General features: G+C 55.7%; 1 protein-coding gene across 6 annotated transcripts in view; it reads left to right on the forward strand.

Annotated features, from left to right (window-relative positions):
• The window catches only part of COL23A1 (collagen type XXIII alpha 1 chain), a 350,062-nt gene that overhangs the window by 317,976 nt on the left and 11,241 nt on the right, over positions 1-20,845 (forward strand). For 3 of the 6 annotated variants that reach the window (XM_043585755.1, XM_043585764.1, XM_043585777.1), the window contains 12 exons: positions 3,869-3,895; positions 5,647-5,673; positions 7,050-7,076; positions 11,650-11,766; positions 12,564-12,599; positions 12,984-13,010; positions 13,481-13,507; positions 15,327-15,380; positions 15,911-15,973; positions 16,408-16,452; positions 18,153-18,230; positions 20,506-20,559. In XM_043585755.1, coding sequence (XP_043441690.1) covers positions 3,869-3,895; positions 5,647-5,673; positions 7,050-7,076; positions 11,650-11,766; positions 12,564-12,599; positions 12,984-13,010; positions 13,481-13,507; positions 15,327-15,380; positions 15,911-15,973; positions 16,408-16,452; positions 18,153-18,230; positions 20,506-20,559 — 582 coding nt within the window. The remainder of the gene's footprint in view (positions 1-3,868; positions 3,896-5,646; positions 5,674-7,049; positions 7,077-11,649; positions 11,767-12,563; positions 12,600-12,983; positions 13,011-13,480; positions 13,508-15,326; positions 15,381-15,910; positions 15,974-16,407; positions 16,453-18,152; positions 18,231-20,505; positions 20,560-20,845) is intronic. The other 3 variants (XM_043585772.1, XM_043585776.1, XM_043585775.1) reach the window with 2 other exon arrangements.

The following is a 20,845-nucleotide window of genomic DNA, read 5'->3' on the forward strand; positions in this document are numbered from 1 at the left end:
CAGGGTGGCCTGCTACCAGGCCTGATACCAATGGCCTGATACCAATGATGAGGCCCAGGGTCACGAGCTGGCATGTGGGAAAGCCCGCATCTGATCCCAGGTAGGTCTGAATCCAGAGGCTGTCTCCTCTGTCCGCCCCACATGTCTCCTGGAGCTCGGCCACAGGGCTTCCTTCCAGAAGGATGGGGACCCAGCTCTGTGGCAGACAGCCTAGGGAGAATGCTGCTTCTCCTTGGGGAGGCTCCCAGGAGCACCATTTGAGCTGGGCCTGGAAGAATGAGTAGGAGTTCCCCAGGTGGAGGCGGAACTCTGTGCAGTGGAGGAAAACGGGAAAGCACAGCCTGGGGCCAGGAAACAGCATGGTGTGTGTAAGTGCATGGGCCTCAAGGGGCACCAGATGTACCATGAGACTAGTGAAGCACCTCTTCCGAAACCCCAAGAGCTGTCAGGAGGTCATGGTGTGGCAGAGTTTAGGGGAAATGGGACCAAGCCAGGGCAGGAAGCACCCTGCTGGGGAGAATAGGTAATGAGGATGCTGAGGCTCAGAGAGGTTGACTGGCTGTCCCAGGGTCACACAGCAAGTGAGTTTGTCTGATCCAGCACTCTCTCTGGTAGAGAGCCAGGGTGGAAGAGGGTCCAGAGAGCCCTGCCCAGAGAGGTCTGTTCAGTGGGGGAAACAGACATACCAGAAATCCCAGAAGGAAGGCAGGGCCTGTGAGGCTTCATCCTAGGTCCCCTGGAACAGCCATCTGTCAACCCTGCTGCCCTATGCTGCAGGAGAAGGAACACCACGTGGAGAGGGGGGCCTATTTCAGCCATGGGCTCAGCTTCTACAGTTGCGGGATGGGACTATGGTGCCTGCTTGCCAGGGCGGCAGTGAGGACAGACGCCATGAAGGGTATGGCAGGATTCAACAGAGCCCACACTGAGGCACATCAGAGCATTCCTAAACTTGCCCTGGAGAGTCTCTGCCTCTGTGGCCCTAAGGGGCGGGGTGCCTGCTTCCCTCAGACCAGCCCTGCACTGTGTCCCAGCCCTTGTCAGGGACACCTTGAACTCCTCATGCTGCTGCCGATAAATTGGCTGTGAGACCACTGCCCTCCCTCCCAGCCCCCGAAGAGGAAAGAGATTAACTCAGCTCTAACTACACCTTTGTCTCTCTTTAATTTCAGTCTGCGTTACGGATTTTTTAAAGTATGTATGTTTGTTTGTTTGTTTGTTTAGAGAGAGCATGAGTGGGGGGAGGGGCAGAGAATTCCAAGCAGGCTCTGCGCTGACACGTTGCTCGATCCCACAAACCACAAGATCATGGCTGAGCAGAAATCAGGAGCTGCCCAGGTGCCCTGCATTATGGATTTTTTAATCCCTTTAGATCGATAGAGGGGCGCTGTGTTTGGCCTCAGTTCAGCAGTCGACATGGGCACAAGGCCCGGACACAGAGTCCACGATGGCAGCCACACTGGCCAAGCTGGCCGGGGGCCCACAGGCAGGCGAGGTCCAGTGGACACTGGGATGGGGCAGGAAGCTTTGAACAGAGGCATGCAAGGACAGACAGATTGCGGGGAGAGTAGCCAGGAATCTAGGCAAGACCACTGCAGGCTGCTTGAGTGCCTGAGGACACAGAACCGGAAAGCCATCCTGGGCTCTAGCCCTGCCCTGGCTGCATGGCCGTGGGCAAGGTCTTTCCCTCACTTGGCTTCGGTTTCCCCCTCTATAAGACAGGGATGAACACCTGCCTTACGAGCTTGCTGTGGTGATTCAGACTGAGTAGGGGTCCACAAAGAGCCCCCAGAAGAGACCCAGGGTGGGACATGTCCCTGTGTGCACTGTGGCAGCAGAAGGGGCCGGGCCTGGGTGAGGCCTAGCAGGGCCTGAGCATGGGGCAGGGAGAGGAGATGCAGGGCCAAACTTTAGCAGACTAAGGACAGGAGGCCTCAGGCATGTGGACCCAGGGGTCAGGACAGCGAGGAGCCAGCAGGAGATGCCAGCTAGGGCAGTTCCTGGTCAGCCTCAGTGACTAGGGTTGGGGCTGATGACCTGATTGGGACCCCCCAGAGCCTGGACCCCAAGACTTTGGAATGGCCCCACTCCCCACCTCCTGGGATTCCATCTACCCCTAAGACATTGCCCTGAAGTCCAGAACCTCAGCTGACCTTGAGGCTGGTGGCCAGAAGCACTTAAGAGATAAATTTTCAGAATTGCCCTGGTTATGGGGTGCCTGGATGGCTCAGTCGGTTAAGCATCTGGCTTTGGCTTAGGTCAGGATGTCCCAGTTTGTGAGTTCCAGCCCTGCATTGGGCTCTGTGCTGACAGCTCAGAGCCTGGAGCCTGCTTGGGATTCTGTGTCTCCCTCTCTCTCTCTGCCCCTCCCCTGCTCACACTCTGTCTCTCTCTCTCAAAAATAAATAAACATTTAAAAAAATGAAAGGAAGGAAGGAAGGAAGGAAGAGAAAATGTGCTGGGTGTAGGGATAAATGGCCTGATTTCTGAGAAGTGGGGAAACCCAGAGGGCTTCATGGAAGAGGAAGTGACTAAGCTAAAGGTGACACACAAAGGTGTGCCAGGCAGGCAGGTGATGTGTGAAAAGCCTTGGGAGTGGAGCTGCCTAGAACATTGGCTGGGGTCAAGGGTGAAGTGTCCGCGAGGATGAGGAGGCAGTGGCAGGGGGGAAGAGAGGTGTTGACAGAGACTGGGTGGATCTGGTTCATGGCACTGCCCTTGGATTCCCCACATGGCAGTGGATGGAACTCAGTGGGGCTTTCTGAGAGGCAATGGGTCCCCAGGTGGAGGGCGCCCACGGGAGCTGCTGTGCAGTGGTCACTGACCCTCTACAGCCTCTGGAATACACTAGCCCTTGGGACCTGACCTTGTGCTATTTGGCTTCTCTCAGCCTTGACTTTTGCCTATGAAGGCCACAGCAATGCAGGGAACTGAAAGAACCTTCAGGACTCTTCCACTTGTGTCTTAGCCTGTTTGGGCTGCTCTAACAAAGCGCCATGGCCCAGGTGGCTTAGAAACAACAGAAATCTTCTCACCGTCCTAGAGGCTGGAAGTCTGAGTTCAGCGTGCCAGTGTGGTCAGGTTCTGGTGGGGGCCTTCTTCCGGGCTGCAGACTGCCATCCCCTCGCTGTGTCCCCACATGGTGGACAAGGACCCAGGCAGCCGTCTGGAGCCTCTTTTGTAAAGGCTAATATCCCATCTGTGAAGCTCTACCCTCATGAACCTCTTCGCCTCCCCAAAGCCCCCTCCTAATGCCATCACACTGGGGGTTAGATTTCAACACATGACTTGGGGGGGGGGGGGACATATTCAGTCCCTACCAAGTTCCATGTGACAGAACTCAGTTCACACTGGCTTAAAGAAAAAACTACTGACAAACAGAAGTGTGCAGGGGTGGATGGTTTCAGCTTCAGACCCTTTGCCCCGTTTTCCTCACTGTCTCTCAGCTCTGACTTCTTCTCTGTTGGCTCTTTCTCAAGCCACATGGTACCCTCAGGAGCTCCAGCCTTAGCCCCACCAGGAGAAAAGACCCTCTTTCCCCTAAAGCGCCACCATTCAAAGCCCCAGACATGACGTTTATCCCTGAACCAAATCCCCCTGGTCGAGGGAATGCAACCACACGCCCAAGCCCCATACGAGCAGATGGGGGTGGTTCTGGAGGAGAAGTGGGGCTCTCTTGTCAGAGGAGGGGATTCTGGGCAGCAAACACCCAGACACCCCCACCCCAGGTCCGCGTGAAAGGTCTTCAGACCCATGGGCTCATGTCAGGTTTTGGTCTTTGGTGCTCAGTAGTGCCTCTGGGTCATAAAACACACAGGAAATGCCTTTCCAGTGTGTAACCTCTGCTCTCTGTCTCTCTCATTTCCAGGGGCCACTGGGTCTAGATGGCAAGCCGGTAAGTGATGACAGGGCAATTCTAGGTGGTCCTGGGACCAGGCCACTGTGGGGCAGAGAGTGATGGGGTGCCAGAGGGAAGGGGCCCCTGGGAACCTGGATCAGCAAGGAGAGAAACCATTTGGGTATCAGACTTAAGTTCAAATCCACCTCCACTACCTGCTGACTGTGCAGCCTTGGGGAGGCCTCTTCACCTCCCAAGCCCGAGGCTCTGTCAAATGGGCCCATTAACCCTCCCCACATGCTGGGTATGTAGAGAAGTGTGGATAGCACCATCCCTGACATCTAGTCAGCCTTCAGAACATACAAGCCCCTCCTAGCAAGCCCACGTACAGAGCATCCCTCAACACAGTCTCAAGGCTTTAGTGGTAGGCACAGGGCTGATGAGTTCTCAACATGTGGGCCAGGAGCCTGTAGTCCACAGGCATCTTCAGCAGAATAAATAAGCTGTACAGGGAGAGGGCATAATTAAACAAAAAAGTGGATGTGGATAGATAGTTAGCTGGGTGGGTGGGTGGATGGATGGATGGATGGATGGACAGATGAATGGATGATGGAAGGAAGGAAGGAAGGAAGGAAGGAAGGAAGGAAGGAAGGAAGGAAAGGATGGATGGATAGATGGATAGAAGGAAGCAAGCCTGGCTGACTGGATGATGGATGCAAGGATGAATGGATGGAAGGAAGGAAGGAAGGGAGGCTGACTGGATGAATGACTGTATGATGGATAGATGGATGGAGAGATGGGCTGATGAATGGAAGGAAAGAAGGAAGGAAGGAAGGAAGGAAGGAAGGAATGATGGATGGATAGATGGATGGAAGGAAGCAAGCCTGGCTGACTGGATGATGGATGCAAGGATGAATGGATGGAAGGAAGGAAGGAAGAAAGGAAGGAAGGCAGGCTGGATGACTGGATGAATGACTGTATGATGGATAGATGGATGGAGAGATGGGCTGATGAATGGAAGGAAGGAAGGAAGGAAGGAAGGAAGGAAGGAAGGCTGGATGACTGGATCACAGACAGGTGCGTGCATGGATGGACGGATGGATGGACAAATGGATTGATGAACAGTTGCATGGAAGAACAGATGGATGGATAGATAGATGAGTTGGGTTGATGAACAGTTGGGTGGATGGGTGGATGGCAGGAAGGAAGGATGGTTGGATGGAAAGATAGATGAGGTAATTGTACCAACAGTTGGATGCATGAGAGGGTAGCTGAGTTAGTGCATGGACAAACACATGATGGTTGAGCAGACAAGTGAGTGAAAGAATGAAAGAAGTAACACGATTGAGGAGTTTCCCGGTGATGTGTGCAGCATTAAAGGATAGAGGAATGAACTGACCACCTGGATGGACAAGTTGTTGAATGAACAAGCCAACCCATTAACAGCTGGAGGGATAATGGATAGTCAAGGGGCAGCGGCCCCAGGCATGGCAGGTGCTGAGCTTGGAGGGCTCTGCCCTCTGGGAGGAGTGACAGCACATGTGCCCCTACCCGAGCTGAGACGTGCCAGCGACCCTCAAGTCCCCCGTCTCCCTCATGCAGGGGACTGCGCTGTGTGGCTTCCTTAGGGCCGGCCAGAGCAACCCTCATTAAAAGCTGACAGATTTGTGCATATACCCACCCGGCTACCCACAGCTCTGCTCAGCCCCATAGGCCCCTCTGCCCCCAAAGCCTTAGGGAAGCCGGAAGGAGAACCAGCCCAGTCCTCCTTGCTCATGCCTGTTCTTTCTCCACCTTTTTTTCTCCAGGGACTTCCAGGCCCCAAAGGGGAAAAGGTAAGTGATGCCGGATGCTGTCCAGATGCAGATGTGATAAAGGATGCCAGAAACCCGTCTCCAGACCCCAGCTCCGGAGTGTGGCCTTGGGAACATCACATCCTCTCCTAGAGCCTCAGTTTCCCCATCTGTAAAGTGGGGCTACTAGTGTCTCCCTCCTAATGGTTACACGGCTTATATTTAACAATTTAAAGTGCCAGGGGGGTAAATTGGAGTTCTCCCAGCACCAGAGCAGGACAAAGCTCAAAGCACGGTGTGCCCAGAATGAGGAGTTTCCAAAGGAAGTCCCTGCCTGTGAAAAGGGGGGTGCCGGGAGAGCCAGGGACAGGGGGGTGAACAGTCCCTGTAGATGGGATTCTTTGTGAGGAGTACACCCCCACCCCAGGAAAACAGATGGCAGAGAGCTGCCCCTGTGAACTTTACACCCCTTGTGAGAAAGGCTTTCCTGGCATTTGGCGCTGAATGTCACAGCAGACCCCTGGAGGGCTGGGGCCTCCAAGTGTCTCAGAAGGGAGGGCGAGAGAAGGGAGACCCGTGTGTCCCACAGTGGGATCAGAGCAGAGAGGGACCAGAGCAGACCTAAGTGTGGCGGGATGCATCTAGGGAATGGCTGGGCGAAGCTGGGCCACATCCACCCCAGCACCAACCCCGCCCCCCGCCCCCCGCCCCCGCCGCGATGTGCCCACGGAATAATTGCAGCCAAGGCTCCAGTCCACCATCAGAGCTGTGCAAGGCACAGGACCCGGCGCTCAGGGCGTCAGGTTAGCATTAGGGCTCCACCGTCAACTGTACAGCTTTGGATGCGTTGGCCTCAGTTTCTCCATCTGTAAGTGAAAGCAACCTCACAGAGCCAGGGGGGAAGACTGCACGAGGTAATGGTCTGAGCGGGGCAGGTGCCGGGATTATTTCCCTCAGGCTCTGGCTGAATGAGGAAGGCAGAGGCTTTGAAACCAGAGAGAAATTGGTGTCTTGGCATCTATCACTTAGTAACATACTGCCCCAAAACTTGGGGACTTAAAACAATGATTCAGGTAATCATCAACACTCGCTGTTCTGAGGTTTCAGGATCCCAAGAGGATGCGGTGGGAGCAGCTGGTCTCTGCCCCCATCGTGTTTTGGGGACTGGCAACAGACAACAGAGTGCCCAGTTCCACGCCCTGGGTGTGCTAGCTGTGTGACCTCGGGCAGGTGACTTAGCCTCTCTGTGCCTCAGTGTCCTCATTGGAAATGGAGATAAAAATAGAGCCTGCATGTTACGGTTGTTAGAATTCAGTGAGACTATGTACATAAAACACTGAGCTCAGGGTAAATGCTCAAAACATCTGATAAAGCAATAATAGTAGCAGTGATCTGTCTTCCGGTTTTTTTGTTCTCAGGGTGCACCAGGAGACTTCGGCCCTCGGGTAAGAATGGAGCAAGACCCCCTCACCCACCCCTACACAGTTTGTTTTGTTTTATAATAAGGCATATCTAGCTTTCTTCCAGATCCCTTATACCTTATCGCAGAAAGAGGTGCCTGCGGTCTCTGCCCATGTCCTATCCTGGTTAAGTGGTTTCACTTAAGTGGCCACGGGCTGGAAGCCCCAGGCCCTGGTTTGGCTGAGATCATAGATGGGTGTCTCTAGCTGACAGACATCCCAGTCATACTTATCACCATGGATGGCGGGGGGGGGGGGGGCGGGGGAGGGATGCGGGACAGTGGGGCTAGCACTGGCCCCAGAACGGAGACTAACCTTCCTGAGGGTGACTGGCACCCCAGGAAGTGGCTGCCACTTATCAGCCAAGTAACCTTGAGCAACTCAGTTTCCCCTCTGAGACACAGTTTCTGCAACTGTGGGGAGGGGGTGGTAACAGACCCTACCCCAAGCTGCTGTGGCAAAGATTCATTGCAGACATAAAAGTAGGCACCCAGGACTCAGTGTGGGGACAATAGGTCCCCTGGCCCTCAGAGCCCCCAGGGTCCAAGGGACTCAGAAGTGCCTCCTGCCAAACCTGGGGTCTCTTCAACGAAGCAGAGCAAGTGGTGGGGTCTCTTCGACGAAGCAGCGTGGAGACCCCGGGTGGGGTGGCCCCAACAAAGCAGATCTCAGCAGAGGCCACTTAAATGGCCCTAAATGTGTGTCCCCACCATTCCTACCACAACCAGGGCAGAGGCCTGACCGCCCAGAGAAAGGCAGTGGAGTGGTGGGTTCCTACTTGCTTTCAAGAAGGTTAGGGAGTGAAGGTTGTAGCCCGTGAGTGAGTCACCCCCCAGCCAGCCTCTGCAAGCATTGGATGGAGTGGGGGTGGGGGGGGGTGGCGAAGGTGGCAGGATGCAAAGAGGAGGCAGCTCAGCGCCAAGTGTTGGCTGGGCTCCAATCCCTCCAGCCTCAAGGCTCTGAGCCTGGTTTGTGCAATAAGACCAGGAGGGCCCACATCACAGGTGGTCGTGAGCATGAGCTGAGAGCAGCTGGCTGGCCAGCTTGTTCTGTGCTGAGCCTTTGGAGGGCAAGGCCCCCCGAAAGCTGGCAAGGTGGCCCCGAAGTCAAAGAAAGGGCACCTGTGTGGAGCTTTGTGGCTGCCAAGAAAAATCCTTTGGTTTGCTTGCTGTTGGGTGTGTGAAAGCTGGTACTCTAAATGGGGATGCCCACTCCTCAACAGACTAGAACTCTCCTGGCCCGGGGGGTCATGAAAGAGAGATTCTTTCTGAAGCCCTCCCTTCGCTCTTCGTGGATGTCCTCTTGTCCCAGTGTTCCAGCCACTTCTGAAGCAGCCTCCACCCTTGAAAGTTCTATGGTTTAAAACGACAATGTGCCACGGTCTCTCAGGACCCCTTGGGTTGGTGGGGGTAGGCGATCTCCCTCATCGCAGGCAAAGGCTGTTGGGCCTGTAGTCCAAGGTGATGGCATGCCCCATGGCCACAGTTGACAAGGCTGTTGCCTGGGAGCTCGGCTGGGGAGGGTCTCTGTGCATCAAGCCTTCTCCCAGCCTGGCAGTGGGCTTCCTAGAGGGGCATCCCCAAACTAGCATCCCAGGAGGCCAGAAACGTAACGGTCGGGCCAGTTAAGAGCTATATCCGGAATGGACGCGGTATGACTTCCACTGTATGTTATTGGTCCCATCAGTCACAGGGCCCAACCAGAGTCAAGGTGGAGAAAGGGGAACAGGCCCCAGATCCTGATGGGGAGGGGGGGGACGCCCATTGCAAGGGGCCTGCGGGATGGGAACAAGCATAGCGGCCATCTTTGTGGAGAATGTTCTTGGGCTCTCCCAATCACTCGGCTGGGTTAAGCGGCTTTGCCTCTTCTGAATCACCCTTCTGCCTTCCTGACCACACAACCCGTTTGCTGACTAGATGGTTTTCCCACGACTCAATCCGGGCTTTATAAGTAGAGACCATCACGTGTACAGTCGCCGCATCTTCAAGGTAGCCTGGTCCACTGGTGTGTCCGCTCCTGCTGGCTTGCGTGTTCCCTTGACTCACCCCTGCATTTCCAGGGTTAGACCTCAGCCATCCGATCCCAGGGCACACACAAGGCGGCTGGCCAGCCTCACACCCTGAGTAACTCAAGCGAAGAACCTAAAAAACCTGTCCTGGGGCCTGTTCAAGTGTCTAAACTCATTTTCTGCCCCAACAAGTAGAGTCCAGACCAGTGGTGCCCATCGTGGGGGCCCCAGGCTGTGAAAGGAACAATGGGGTGTCTTCGAATTCTTCCTGATACAGCGGAAAATGAAATAGGAATTACCCACCTCCATCACCACCCATGGCTGGCTGAGCTAACCACACCATTGGGTTTCTTTACACTGGACTGGAATTGTAGCCCCTTGGTCATGCCCCCGGCAGGGTCAGACCTGAGTGGGGGACATTGAGAGCTTCGGTTAATTTTTTAATTGGGAAAAACAAATGAACTGTGTCTTAGGTGCAGCTGGCTGAAGAGGTGAACTTTCCTATCATGGGGTCCGTGGATTTAAAAAAATGTCCAAAAGGCATTGCTCTCCTCAATGGCCAGAGGAGCCTTTCCCAGCTCTGAAACCCTGGGTAAACAATTACCCTTGCTGTTCCTGACCACTCCGTCTGTGAAATGGGACAAGAGCAGTGTCTCAGCCAGGTGGTCACAAGGGTTGGGTGAGACCCCTTCTGGGAAGTCCTAGCTCGTCGGCACTGGGCACACAGCAGGGGCCACCTCTTCCAGAGGCTTCTTCCTTTCTTGGTTACGGGGAGTTTGGGAGCTGCTGACACTGTGAGTCAAGCATGCCCCATTACTATACCCTGTGCCAGTGCTGGGCAGGTACCGCTGGGGTAGCAGGAAGTGCCAGGGGCACAGTGATCCTCCCTCATTGTAGGGAGGACCTCGAGGTGAGGGCTCTGGCTGCCTGAGGTCTGACCCAGTACTAACATCAGGTCCTTGAGTCAGGGATAGGATGCTGCATGACAGAGACTGTGTGGCCCTTCATTGCTCTTTTTATGTATTTTTTTTAAGTTTATTTATTTATTTTGAGAGAGAGAGAGACAGGGAGAGAGAGAAAATCCCAAGCAGGTTCCGCATTGTCAGCGTAGAGCCCGACAGGGGCTCAAACTCATGAATCATGAGATCATGACCTGAACGGAAACCAAGAGTCAGACACTTAACCGACTGAGCCACCCAGATGCTCCTCTTTTTAACTTTTTATTCTGAGATCGTTGCAGGTCAACAATTAGTGGTAAGAAATAATACCCCAGAGGGGCACCTGGGTGGCTCAGTCGATTGAGCGGCTCAGGTCATGATCTTACGGTTCGTGAGTTCGAGCCCCACATAGGGCTCTGTGCTGACAGCTCAGAGCCTGGAGCCTGCCTTGGATTCTGTGTCTCCCCTCTCTCTCCTCCTCCCCCACTCATGCTCAGTCTCTCTCTCTCTCTCTCTCTCTCTCTCTCTCTCCCTCCCTCCCTCCCTCTTTCTCTCTCTCAAAAATAAATAAACATTAAAAAAAAAAAACAAATAATACCCCTTGTCCCGTTCTCCACTTCCCCCACCCCACCATGGCAATGTCTTGCCTCACTCAAGTACGAGCTTATAACCAGGAAATGGATACAGTCTACCTGCCTTATTTGGATTTTACCCGTTATATTCACCTGGGGGGTGTTTAAGTCTGGGCAGTGCTATCACGCTTGTAGATTCCTGAACCACATGCAGAGACCCCCTCATGGTAGCCTTGCCCAGCTACACTCCCTCCCCACCCCATCCCTAACCCCCAGCAACCATTAATCTGTGCTCCACCTGTATGACATTTCCATGTCAACAATGTCGTGTAGATGCAGCCACACAGTATGTAACCTTTCGAGATTGGTTCTGTTCCCTCAGCGTGATGCCCTCGAGATGCATCCAAGTTACTGCACGCATCCGTACTTTGTCCCTTTGCACTTACTGCTGATCAGTGTTCTGTGATATGGTTGTATCCCTGTCAGTTAACCCTTCACCCATTGGGTAGCTACATTGGGTTGTTTCCAGTTTGGGGCCATTACACGTAAAGCTGCTGTGAACACTTGCGTGCAGGTTTTGTGTGAGCCCGAGAGCTCATTGCTCTGCGTACGTGCCCAGAAGCGCACCTCCAGCACCTAATAAAGCAGGAGCTGCCCAATGGGGAAGGTCCTTCGGGAGGCGTGCAGCGCCCTCTCCAGGAAGAAGGGGGCCAGTGGGGCCCACGTGCTAGCTCCCACATCCAACGTGTCTCCACTCTCAACTGAACCCCAGAGCTGGACTCCAGGCACCAGGAGCTGAGAAGATGGCACATTCCTCGGAGGGGAAGGGTCCTGTTAGCCTCTTATGTCAGAGTACAAGGGCTTGTCCCTTCATGTGGCCACCAAGAAGCGGCAAGAAGCGCAGTGATAAGGCGCTTCCCTCTGAGCCCGCTCCAGCTGGGGAAGGGAAGGCACAGGCCTGTCCATCTGCAGAGGCTTCTCTCTGGAGACTGGAGCCCCTTTCCTTCCCCTCCCGGTGAGCCACGCACCATGTCTTCCAGGGAGACCAAGGGCAAGACGGAGCTGCTGGGCCTCCGGGGCCCCCTGGACCCCCTGGGGTCCGAGGCCCTCCTGGAGACACTGGGAAAGATGGCCCCAGGGGAGCACAAGGCCCAGAGGTAAGAGAGGGCATGGAGGTGGAAATACCCCAGACCTGGTCCTGCACCTACCAAAACCCTAACCCCTGACCCAGAAACAACCCCAGCCCCAGCCCTGTCCCCAGTCCAGACCCAGATCCACGCCTAACCCCAACCCCAACCCCAGCCCCCACCCAGACACTTACCCCACTCCAGCCTTATACTTACCACCATCCAAGACCTTGACCCCAAACTCATTCCCAAATCCTGGTCCACCCCAGATAGAACCAGAGGCCTTGAACCTGATATAGGTTGTGATTTCACTCCCATTCCTAACCCTGGCCCTGACACCCACATGTGGGTGCTTCCTCCGGCAGATTTACCAAGCCCTGTTCCTCCCTCGCTCTCTCTTTCTCACTCTCTCTCGCTTTCCCACCTCCAGTACTAACTAGCTAGGCTCAGCTGTCCTCCTATAGTTCTACCCGAACCCCGAAGGCCAGACTTCATGTCCTTCCCCTTCCCCCAACACAGGGACGCAGGCCTGTCCTTCCCATCCTGTGCAGATCCAGCTCCTCTACCAAACTGTCCCCTCTCAGGGCACCTACTCAGTTGGCTCATCCATGCCTACTCACGTTGGGCGTGTAACTCCCTGAGCCTCGACGTTCTCATCTGTGAAGTGGGAACAATAGCACCCGCTCTTCAGGGGTTTGGTCAAGATGACACGACACGAGAGACTACTTGGAGCCCCAGCACAGGGCCTGGTGGGGGGAGTGGGCTCAGCCCCTGCACTTCTCATCCCCTGCATCCCCTCCAGAGGCTCTCCTCTTCTGCCCCCTCAGGGTCCCAAAGGAGAGGCTGGACGAGACGGCGAGATGGTCAGTATCCAGGGCATTTCAGAGGCCTGGGCTGCTAGGTCCGTGGTTGCAGGCCCGGAAGCCCCTGTCCCGCTTACAGCCGCACTGGGGGTGTCCGCGTGCAGGCACCCCTGCCCTCCTGCCCTGTCACCAGCATCAGGGAACCGATGGGCCAGGCTCCCAGCCCCACGTCCCTGGGAGGGAGCCCACAGCCCACTGCACTGCCTGAGATCTGGTGCAGAAGTGGCCGTAGACATGGGGAAGGGTCAGGCCTAGAGCAGGCAGCACAGTCCCGCCTCCTGCCGTCTAGCACCTGGTGTCACCCTTTATAAAATGACCAGAAGGAGAACCTCCCAAAAGCAGCCTCCAGTATCCCATTTAATATTTTCTCTTCTCTTGTTCCAGGGCCTGAAGGGACCCCCAGGGCCCAAGGTGGGTGCTCCTTACTCCGTGTCCCCTGCCCCAGGCCTGGGAGGGATGGGCTCCCTACCCCACTGCCCCCTCCCCATGACAGCTGTCCTTCCCCACCCCCACCCCGTCCCCTGCTGTGAACAGCACCTGCAGGGGTGGGAGGGCAAGCTGTGGTCTTCCCTGAAGGAAAAGGGCTTTCATTACTTCTCTCATCTCAGAACCACCCTCTGAGGCTGGGGCTTCACACCCCCCACTTGCAAAAGTAGTGACTTGCCCAGGATCATTCAGCTTGTGGGGGAGGGGGGCGCAGTCGGGAGTGGAGTCCAAGACTGTCAGCCCCAGCATCCGTGTGCACCTGTCTGTGGGGCCGGGATCTCTAGGCTGTCCCCAGTCATCAAGGCCACTTCTCCCAGAGGAACAGGTGGCCTGGTGTCTGGGCCGTGCTCTGAGGGCTCTGACCTCTCTCTTGCACCCCCTTACCCCCTCCTCAGGGTGAGCCTGGCATTCCTGGAAAGAAGGTGAGGGGGCCCCCTGTGGGGTATGTGGGAAGAGGCTGGAGAGAAGGGCAGGGCTCCCAGTGGGGCCAGGCTGGGGGGGGGGGGGCGACCACAGGAAAGTCCTCACATATGGGTCCTCTGTCCTCTGTCTCTGAAGCCAGGATCTTGTTCATTTATCCACTTATTCCCTCATCCTTTCCTTTCCTCAAACACAGCAAATTTGTTCCCAGTTCACAGCCCTAGACAATGGTTCTCAAAGTGAGGTTCTAGGACCGGCAGTATCCTCAGAGCTCCAGGCACCCCAGGATGTTGTGATTTATGATAAATCCGTATTTAGTCTCAGTCCTCCCTGTCTCTGGAGCAGACTCCTAAAACTCATGGAATGTCCTGAGGGATGAACCTAATTTGAAGGTGTCTATTGTCATGTGAATGAGGCGATGTTGGGCCCCCACCTGAGGATGGGGGGTGGTTGCCTGGAGAACCTTTGGAAGCTTGGGAATTTCAGTCCCAGCCACCAGCCTTCCAGGGAGGGGAGAGGGGCTGGAGGTTGAACTGATCTCACCGGTGGCCGGCGATTTAATCATTCGTGCCTGTGCAGTGAAGCTCCATAAACACCCAAAAGCATGGGGTTCCGAGAGCTTCCGGGTTGGTGAGCACGTGGAGACTTGGGGAGAGTGGCGCTCCTGGAGAGGGCCTGGAAGCCCCACGAGTCGTCCCTGTACCCTGCCAGATGCATATCTTCCATCTGGCTGTTTCTGAGTTACAGCCTTTATAATAAACCGGTAATCTAGTAAGTAAAGTGTTTCCCTGGGTTCTGGGAGCCGCTGTAGCAAAGCTGATGGAACCCAAGGAGCAGGTGGTGGGAATCTTCACTCTATGGCCAGTTGATGAGAAGTAAAAGTGGCAACAGGCTTACTCCTGGTGCCTGGAGTGTGCAGGTTGGGGACAGCCAGTGGGAGAGTCCTGGAGGACTGGGCCCTTAACTGGTGCCATCTGACACTCTCGAAATTGGTAGACACGTATCAGAATTAGGCTGAATTGCAGGACACCTGGCTGGTGTCGGAGAATGGCTTGGTGGTGTGGACACACCCCACCCCCATCAGATTTGGTGACCAGAACTTTTAGACCCCGTCTGTTCAACAGGGTGAACATGCACTCAAGTTTGGGAACCATTGACCTGGAATGATCTTTCCCCACCTGTTCCCAGGCCAAGTCTCCAAACAGCTGTCCCCTCCCCCAGGAGACCGTTCCTCCAAGCCCCTTCATCCTGCCACCCTCTTACATTCCCTTTCCACCACTGCTTCCACCTCCTGCCATGGTGCTATGTGCTTATCTGGATATTTCTTTGTCCTCAACCCCTGTCACCCATTGAGCGGGGACCCTATCTGCACAGAGAGTGCTCATAAGATATTTGTTTGTTTGTTTGTTTTTAAAGTTTATTTATTTTGAGAGAGAGGTAGAGAGAGAGTCTCAAGCAGGCTCCATGCTGTCGGTGCAGAGCCTGATGCGGGACTTGATCCCCCAAACCATGGGATCATGACCTGAGCCGAAATCAAGAGTCAGAAGCTCAACCGAGACATCCAGGGGCCCCATGACATTTGTTGACTAAAGGAACAAATCCCTCTCTCCTCCACCTGCCCATCCGCCTTCCTTCTGCACACACCTGCTGACACACGCTCTGGGCTGGCCCTGGGGGACCTGCCCCACCCCTGTCCTGACCCAGTGTGACCAGTGTTGGTGCCAGCAGAGGACTGGTGTGCTGGGGAGCACAGGGTGGGGGAGACGTCCAAAGCCGGTATGCCCGGCCTGAGGGCTGCAGCCTCGGCCTCTCTCTCCACAGGGAGATGACGGGACGCCAAGCCAGCCAGGGCTCCCTGGACCCCCAGGGCCCAAGGTAGGTACATGTGCCTCCCCCCAGAAGGCCCCTTGCGTCCCCTCTGCCTGGTGAGGCCCCTGGCTGGCCCTTTCCAATGGGGGGGGCATGTGCTGATGCCCGGGGCAAGCCAGAGAGGCAACAGGAAGGCCCTGGGCCCCACTTGCACCAGGCGGGGCATCCCATCCGGTCATTTGCCTCCCTCACACCCTCAGGCCCTCCTAGTTCCCATCTCAGGTGGCCCCTACTCTATCCTGTCCCCAGGCTAGGAACAGGGTATCATCCTTGCTCTCCCAAACCATAGAGATGGCCAGTCAGCCTCCAAAATGTCTCTTGAGCCCCTGAGCTGCCCTAACCTTGCACCAAGACCCAGACCAGAGAAGTTGGCCATGGTCTGGAGTCCCCAGGGCTGGGGAGAGTCCTGAGGCCCATCTCCCCTCAACCCCAGGGGGGCTCAGGCACGTTCCCCAGGAGCCCCTGAAAGCCAGCAGGCCCAGGTAGCCCCACGCCGGCCCCTGGTGCTCACTCGCTGCGAAATGTTTCTGTTGCAGGGCGAGCCAGGGAGTGTGGGGCCTCCAGGAGAAAACGGTGTGGACGGCGCCCCAGGGCCAAAGGTGCCTTACAGTGCGCGGCTCAGACCAGTGTCCCCATCATGGGGACACCTCCCTGTGGCTTCACCTCCAATTTGCCCTTTGAAGTGGGGAGTCCCGGGAGGGCTTGGGTCCCAGTGTCTCATTCCTCAGGCTGTCAGAGGCCGGCCTGGGGCCTGGGTGGCCAGTGGGTCTGGGTGAGTGACAAGGCCTCCACCGAGCTCAGCTTTGTGGCTGTCATCTTGTAGCCCTCCCTCAGTGGCCCATCTCTCCACACCGTGGGGCCAGAGGAGGGTCCCATAGGTGCTCCTTCCATGAGCCCTGTTCCTGGAGTGCCAGTCACAAAAATTAGTCCCTTATGGCCCCAGCATGTGAGCCCTGCGCTTTTTGGTGAAGAGAAGACTGGAGGGGGCGTGGGGCAGCCATGCATACACGGCCACAACCTCGTGTCTCCACAGGGAGAGCCTGGCCAGCAAGGTGCCGATGGAGCCACAGGGCTGCGGGTAAGCAGTCTCCCCTCTGGCCACACTGAGAGGACCCAGGGGCCCGGGTTCTTCAGAAGCCCCTGTCCCCCAGACGACCCCAGAGGAGCTCCAGAAAATGGGAGTCTTTTTTTTTTTTTTGATAATTCATTAGCGTTTTTTTTTTTTTTTATTTTTTAAGATTATTTATTTATTTTGAGAGAGACAGAGAGAGTGGGGAGAGGGTGGGGGTAGAGAGAGAGAGGGAGAGAGAGAATCCCAAGCAGGCTCTGTGCAGTGTGGAGCCTGATGCCAGGCTCGGACTCAACGAACCTCGAGATCATGACCTGAGCCGAAACCAAGAGGCAGGCACTTAACCGAGCCACCCAGGTGCCCCTCAATGGTTCACTTATGGATGTGTGAAAACAAGTCCTCCCCACGTGAGAGTGTTTGTCCTCCTAGAGTCTTTTCTTCTCATAGTTAAGCATCGACCTTCTATCTGCCCCTGTGGCGTTACCTTACCCCTGCGGGGGTGCCTTGCCCCACATTGAGGCTCAGGCTTAAGGTTCGTCACCATCTCCAGAAGCAGGGCTGGTCTCAGATCGTTTGTAACCAGCCCCTATCAACCCACCTTTAGGTTGACATCCAGAGTCCTGTCCTCTGCTCTGTGGCTTCCGGCCATCACGTTCCCTCATGCTCCTGGAGGCTGCTTTTCTCCACAAAACAAGGCCAGGTGCACAGCCTGGTCATGCAGGTGGCCGGGCTGGATTAGGCGCTGAGCGTGGGATTCTGTGTGAACCATACAGTTCCCTACAGGCCATGACCGTGAGGGTAGCTGGCAAATGAGGCCCTGACCTGGATGTCTCCGCCCTCTGCAGGGGGCTAGCCCCAGGCCTGACCAGAGTGTTGCCAGCAGAGGGCAGCCTGGGATGGAGGGAGGTTCAGAGAGTCAGGGCAGGACCGTCGTGTCCATGCAGGAGCATGTAAGCCTGGGCGTCCGTGTGCTGGTTACTAGTGCATGGTGCGTGCAGCCTCCGTCAGAGGCAGGGAAACGGAGGCCCCAGGGCAAGATCCAAGGGTAAGATCCAGCTGGCACATTTCATATTGGTCGTCGTAGCGTTTGGGGGTTTGGGGAGTGTGTTTATTTTTGCTTGTTTGCCAACATCTAAAAATCTGAAGAACCTGGGGCACCTGGGTGGCTCAGTCGGTTAAGCGTCAGACTTGATCTCGGCTCAGGTTACGATCTCGTCATTTGGGAGATCAAACCCCATGTCGGGCTCTTGTGCTGAAAGCACAGAGCCTTCTTGGGATTCTCTCTCTCCCTGCTCCTTCCCTGCTCATTCTCTCTCTCTCTCTCAAAATAAATAAATAAACATTTTTTAAAAATCTGAAGAACTTCCCATCAAAATTAGACTTTCTGTTTTCCCTGGAGAACTCCAAGATAAGGCCTCAGTGGACTTCAATTCACACCTGAATTGCAGCCGGACCAGGCAGGGGCATGTTCCCTCATTGCTTCAGAGCCCCCTTCCCTCCCTGATGCCCACTGCCTGGGCCCCCGGAGCATTTTGCCAGTGAACGGGGTCCCAGTGCCCAAGTAGATTCTGGAGTGTGGGCTTGCGGGGGTCCCACCAGGTTACAGCTCAAGTTACACGGACCGTCATGCAGGCCAGGTTCTCTGGCTGAGACACAGACCTGAAAACCGCGGCCCTTCCCTGAAATTCTTACTCTTCCTCCTGCCTTAGGGTCCCCCGGGCCTCAAGGGTGAGCAAGGAGACACAGTGGTGATTGACTACGATGGCAGGATCTTGGATGCCCTGAAGGTAGGTTCCTGGCAGGGCCAGGATACACCCCTGTTGTTCATTTCCTGAGGGGACAACCACATACTTTTCATGTTAATCTTGCACTCTTTTTTTAATGTTTGTTTATTTATTTATTTTGAGACAGAGAGAGAGGGAGCACAAGCAGGAAAGGGGCAGAGAAAGAGAGGGAGAGAGAGAATCCTAAGCAGGCTCCAGGCTGTCAGCACAGAGCCCGACACAGGGCTCGATCTCACAAACCATGAGATCATGACCTGAGTGGAAACCAAGAGTCAGACACTTCACCGAATGAGTTGCCCAGGCGCCCCAATCCTGCACTTCCTTACACAAAGAACCAAGGGCAGCTTGGCACAAAGACCCCCAACTCCACCAGGTGGACCCGATAAGGAAATCAGTGCTATGCTGAGACCCACCCGATGCTAAGAGCTGCTGGGAACGTGGATTATGTGGCCCCCAGCTCCCCGGTGGCCAAAGCAAAAAAGGGAAGCTCCCCACTCAGGGGCAGGAAGCAAATCATTTCCTGATGTCCAGTCTCAGCAGGCTTCCCAGGGAACCCAGGCCAGAGGGCTAGGTCTTCTAAGAGCTGTCAGTAGAGGTTGACAATGGCACAGCCTGCTTCAAGGAGCTTCGGGAGATGCCTGGGGCCTCTGAGCCCTGTCTGGGGCCAGACCAACTGAGGGCCATCACCAGTGGAGAGAGAGGTTGGGTGCTAGCTGCTCACGGCTCCCAGGGAGGGATGCTAGGGAGGGGGAGGGGAGGGACAGTCATCAGAGACCACATGGGGCCTCGGCACCTGACCCTACCTGAGCCCCATTCCAGTTATCTCCCACGGGCCTCAGGGAAGTTCAAGCTGAAGTTCAAGTGGCCGGCCCCAGGCCTGCATGGTGTGTTGCAGGCCAAGGGCACACATGGGCATGGTGTGCCCCAGCCCCGCTTGGAGAAGCAACCTGAGTATAGGGAGGCAGGAAGTAGATTTTGGATGCCAGGCTGGAATGATGCCTCCAGCTGATGGGCACAGGCTGCCACAGTTGGTTCTTGAGCAGAGACGTGATATTAAAAATACATATTATGGGGGCAGGGGGCGCCTGGGTGGCTCCGTTGGTTGAGCATCCAACTTCGGCTCTGGTCATGATCTCACGGTTCGTGGGTTCGAGCCCCATGTCGGGCTCACTGCTGTTGGCACAGAGCCTGCTTCCGATCCTTTGTCTCCCTCTTTCTCTCGGCTCCTCCCCCACTTGTGCTCTCTATCAAAAATAAATAAACACTAAAAAAAAAAACTTTAAATTTTTTTTTTTTAACATTTATTTATTTTTGAGACAGAGAGAGACAGAGCATGAACAGGGGAGGGGCAGAGAGAGAGGGAGACACAGAATCGGAAACAGGCTCCAGGCTCCGAGCCATCAGCCCAGAGCCCGACGCGGGGCTCGAACTCACGGACCGCGAGATCGTGACCTGAGCTGAAGTCGGACGCTTAACCGACTGCGCCACCCAGGCGCCCCAAAAAAAAACTTTAAAAAATACATATTGTGAGCAGGCTAGCCGGGGAATTGTGTGGAAGGTGAATCAAAGTGTGGACGGGGGGCAGCTGGAGGCAGGGAGGCCACAGTGGGGTGGGGGTGGGCTCTGGGCCTGGGTGGGTGGAATAGAGGAGGATAGGAAGACCAGAGATGTCTCAACAAAGGTGCCAGCAAGAAGGGGACAGGTTGCTGGGGTGAGGGGCTGGGCAGGGTGCCTCTGGAAGGTGACAGATGAGCCATGGTGGGCAGGCAGCCTGTGGGAAGCCTGGGTGGGAGCGGGAGCTGGGGAGCAGGGTCAGACCTAGAGACACCATCCCCTGCCCGTGAGGCCCAGGACTCATGGGAGGGGCAGAGAGGGCAGTGCTGGACCACTGTGAGGGATACAGTTTTTGGCCAGCCTTGAATGCCAGCGGGGGATTTATGCTTGCTTCAAGGGGCAACAGGGAGCTCTTGCAGGATCTTGAGCAGGGGAGTGTTGTGAAGAAATCTGTCTTTGGGGGATATTAGCTCTGAAGGCAGAGGGATTCTGGACCCTCTGTGGCAGTAGACACTGTGGTATCTCACCCAGTGCCTGTGCCAGCTCCCTGCCCCCTCGCAAGACAAGAGGGCCTGACCTGACAGGGTGGGAAGCAGGCTGTGAGGGTCCTTGACCCTCCTACAGACCAGCCGGACACAGCCCTGATCCCCGGGGTGGAAGGGGTGAGCTAGCAACAAGGGGGACACTTTGCCTGAACACTGACCGGCTTGACTTTCACATACAGGGTCCTCCCGGGCCACAGGGGCCCCCAGGGCCACCAGGGATCCCCGGAGCCAAGGTCAGTTCACGGGCAGTTGTGTGGCCTCACCCCGAGCCCCTTATCTCCAGCACCCACCTCCCCTCTCCTCTCTGCCATGCTCACTCTGCTTCTCTCCTGGCATCCCAGCCTGGCTTCTAGGGACTCAGAGAAAGCGGCCCTGCTCCTTCCTAACCAAGCTGGCCGCCTTCCTCCCAGCCCTAGCTCCTCCCCGGGAAGCCTCATTCACATATGTAAACCCTGGAGACATCCCCAAATCCCATAGATTACATAGCCTGTACACATCATTTACACCCTGCTTAGTCAG

This window comes from Prionailurus bengalensis, chromosome A1 (assembly GCF_016509475.1).
Source record: "Prionailurus bengalensis isolate Pbe53 chromosome A1, Fcat_Pben_1.1_paternal_pri, whole genome shotgun sequence".
Classification (NCBI taxonomy): Eukaryota; Metazoa; Chordata; class Mammalia; order Carnivora; family Felidae; genus Prionailurus; species Prionailurus bengalensis.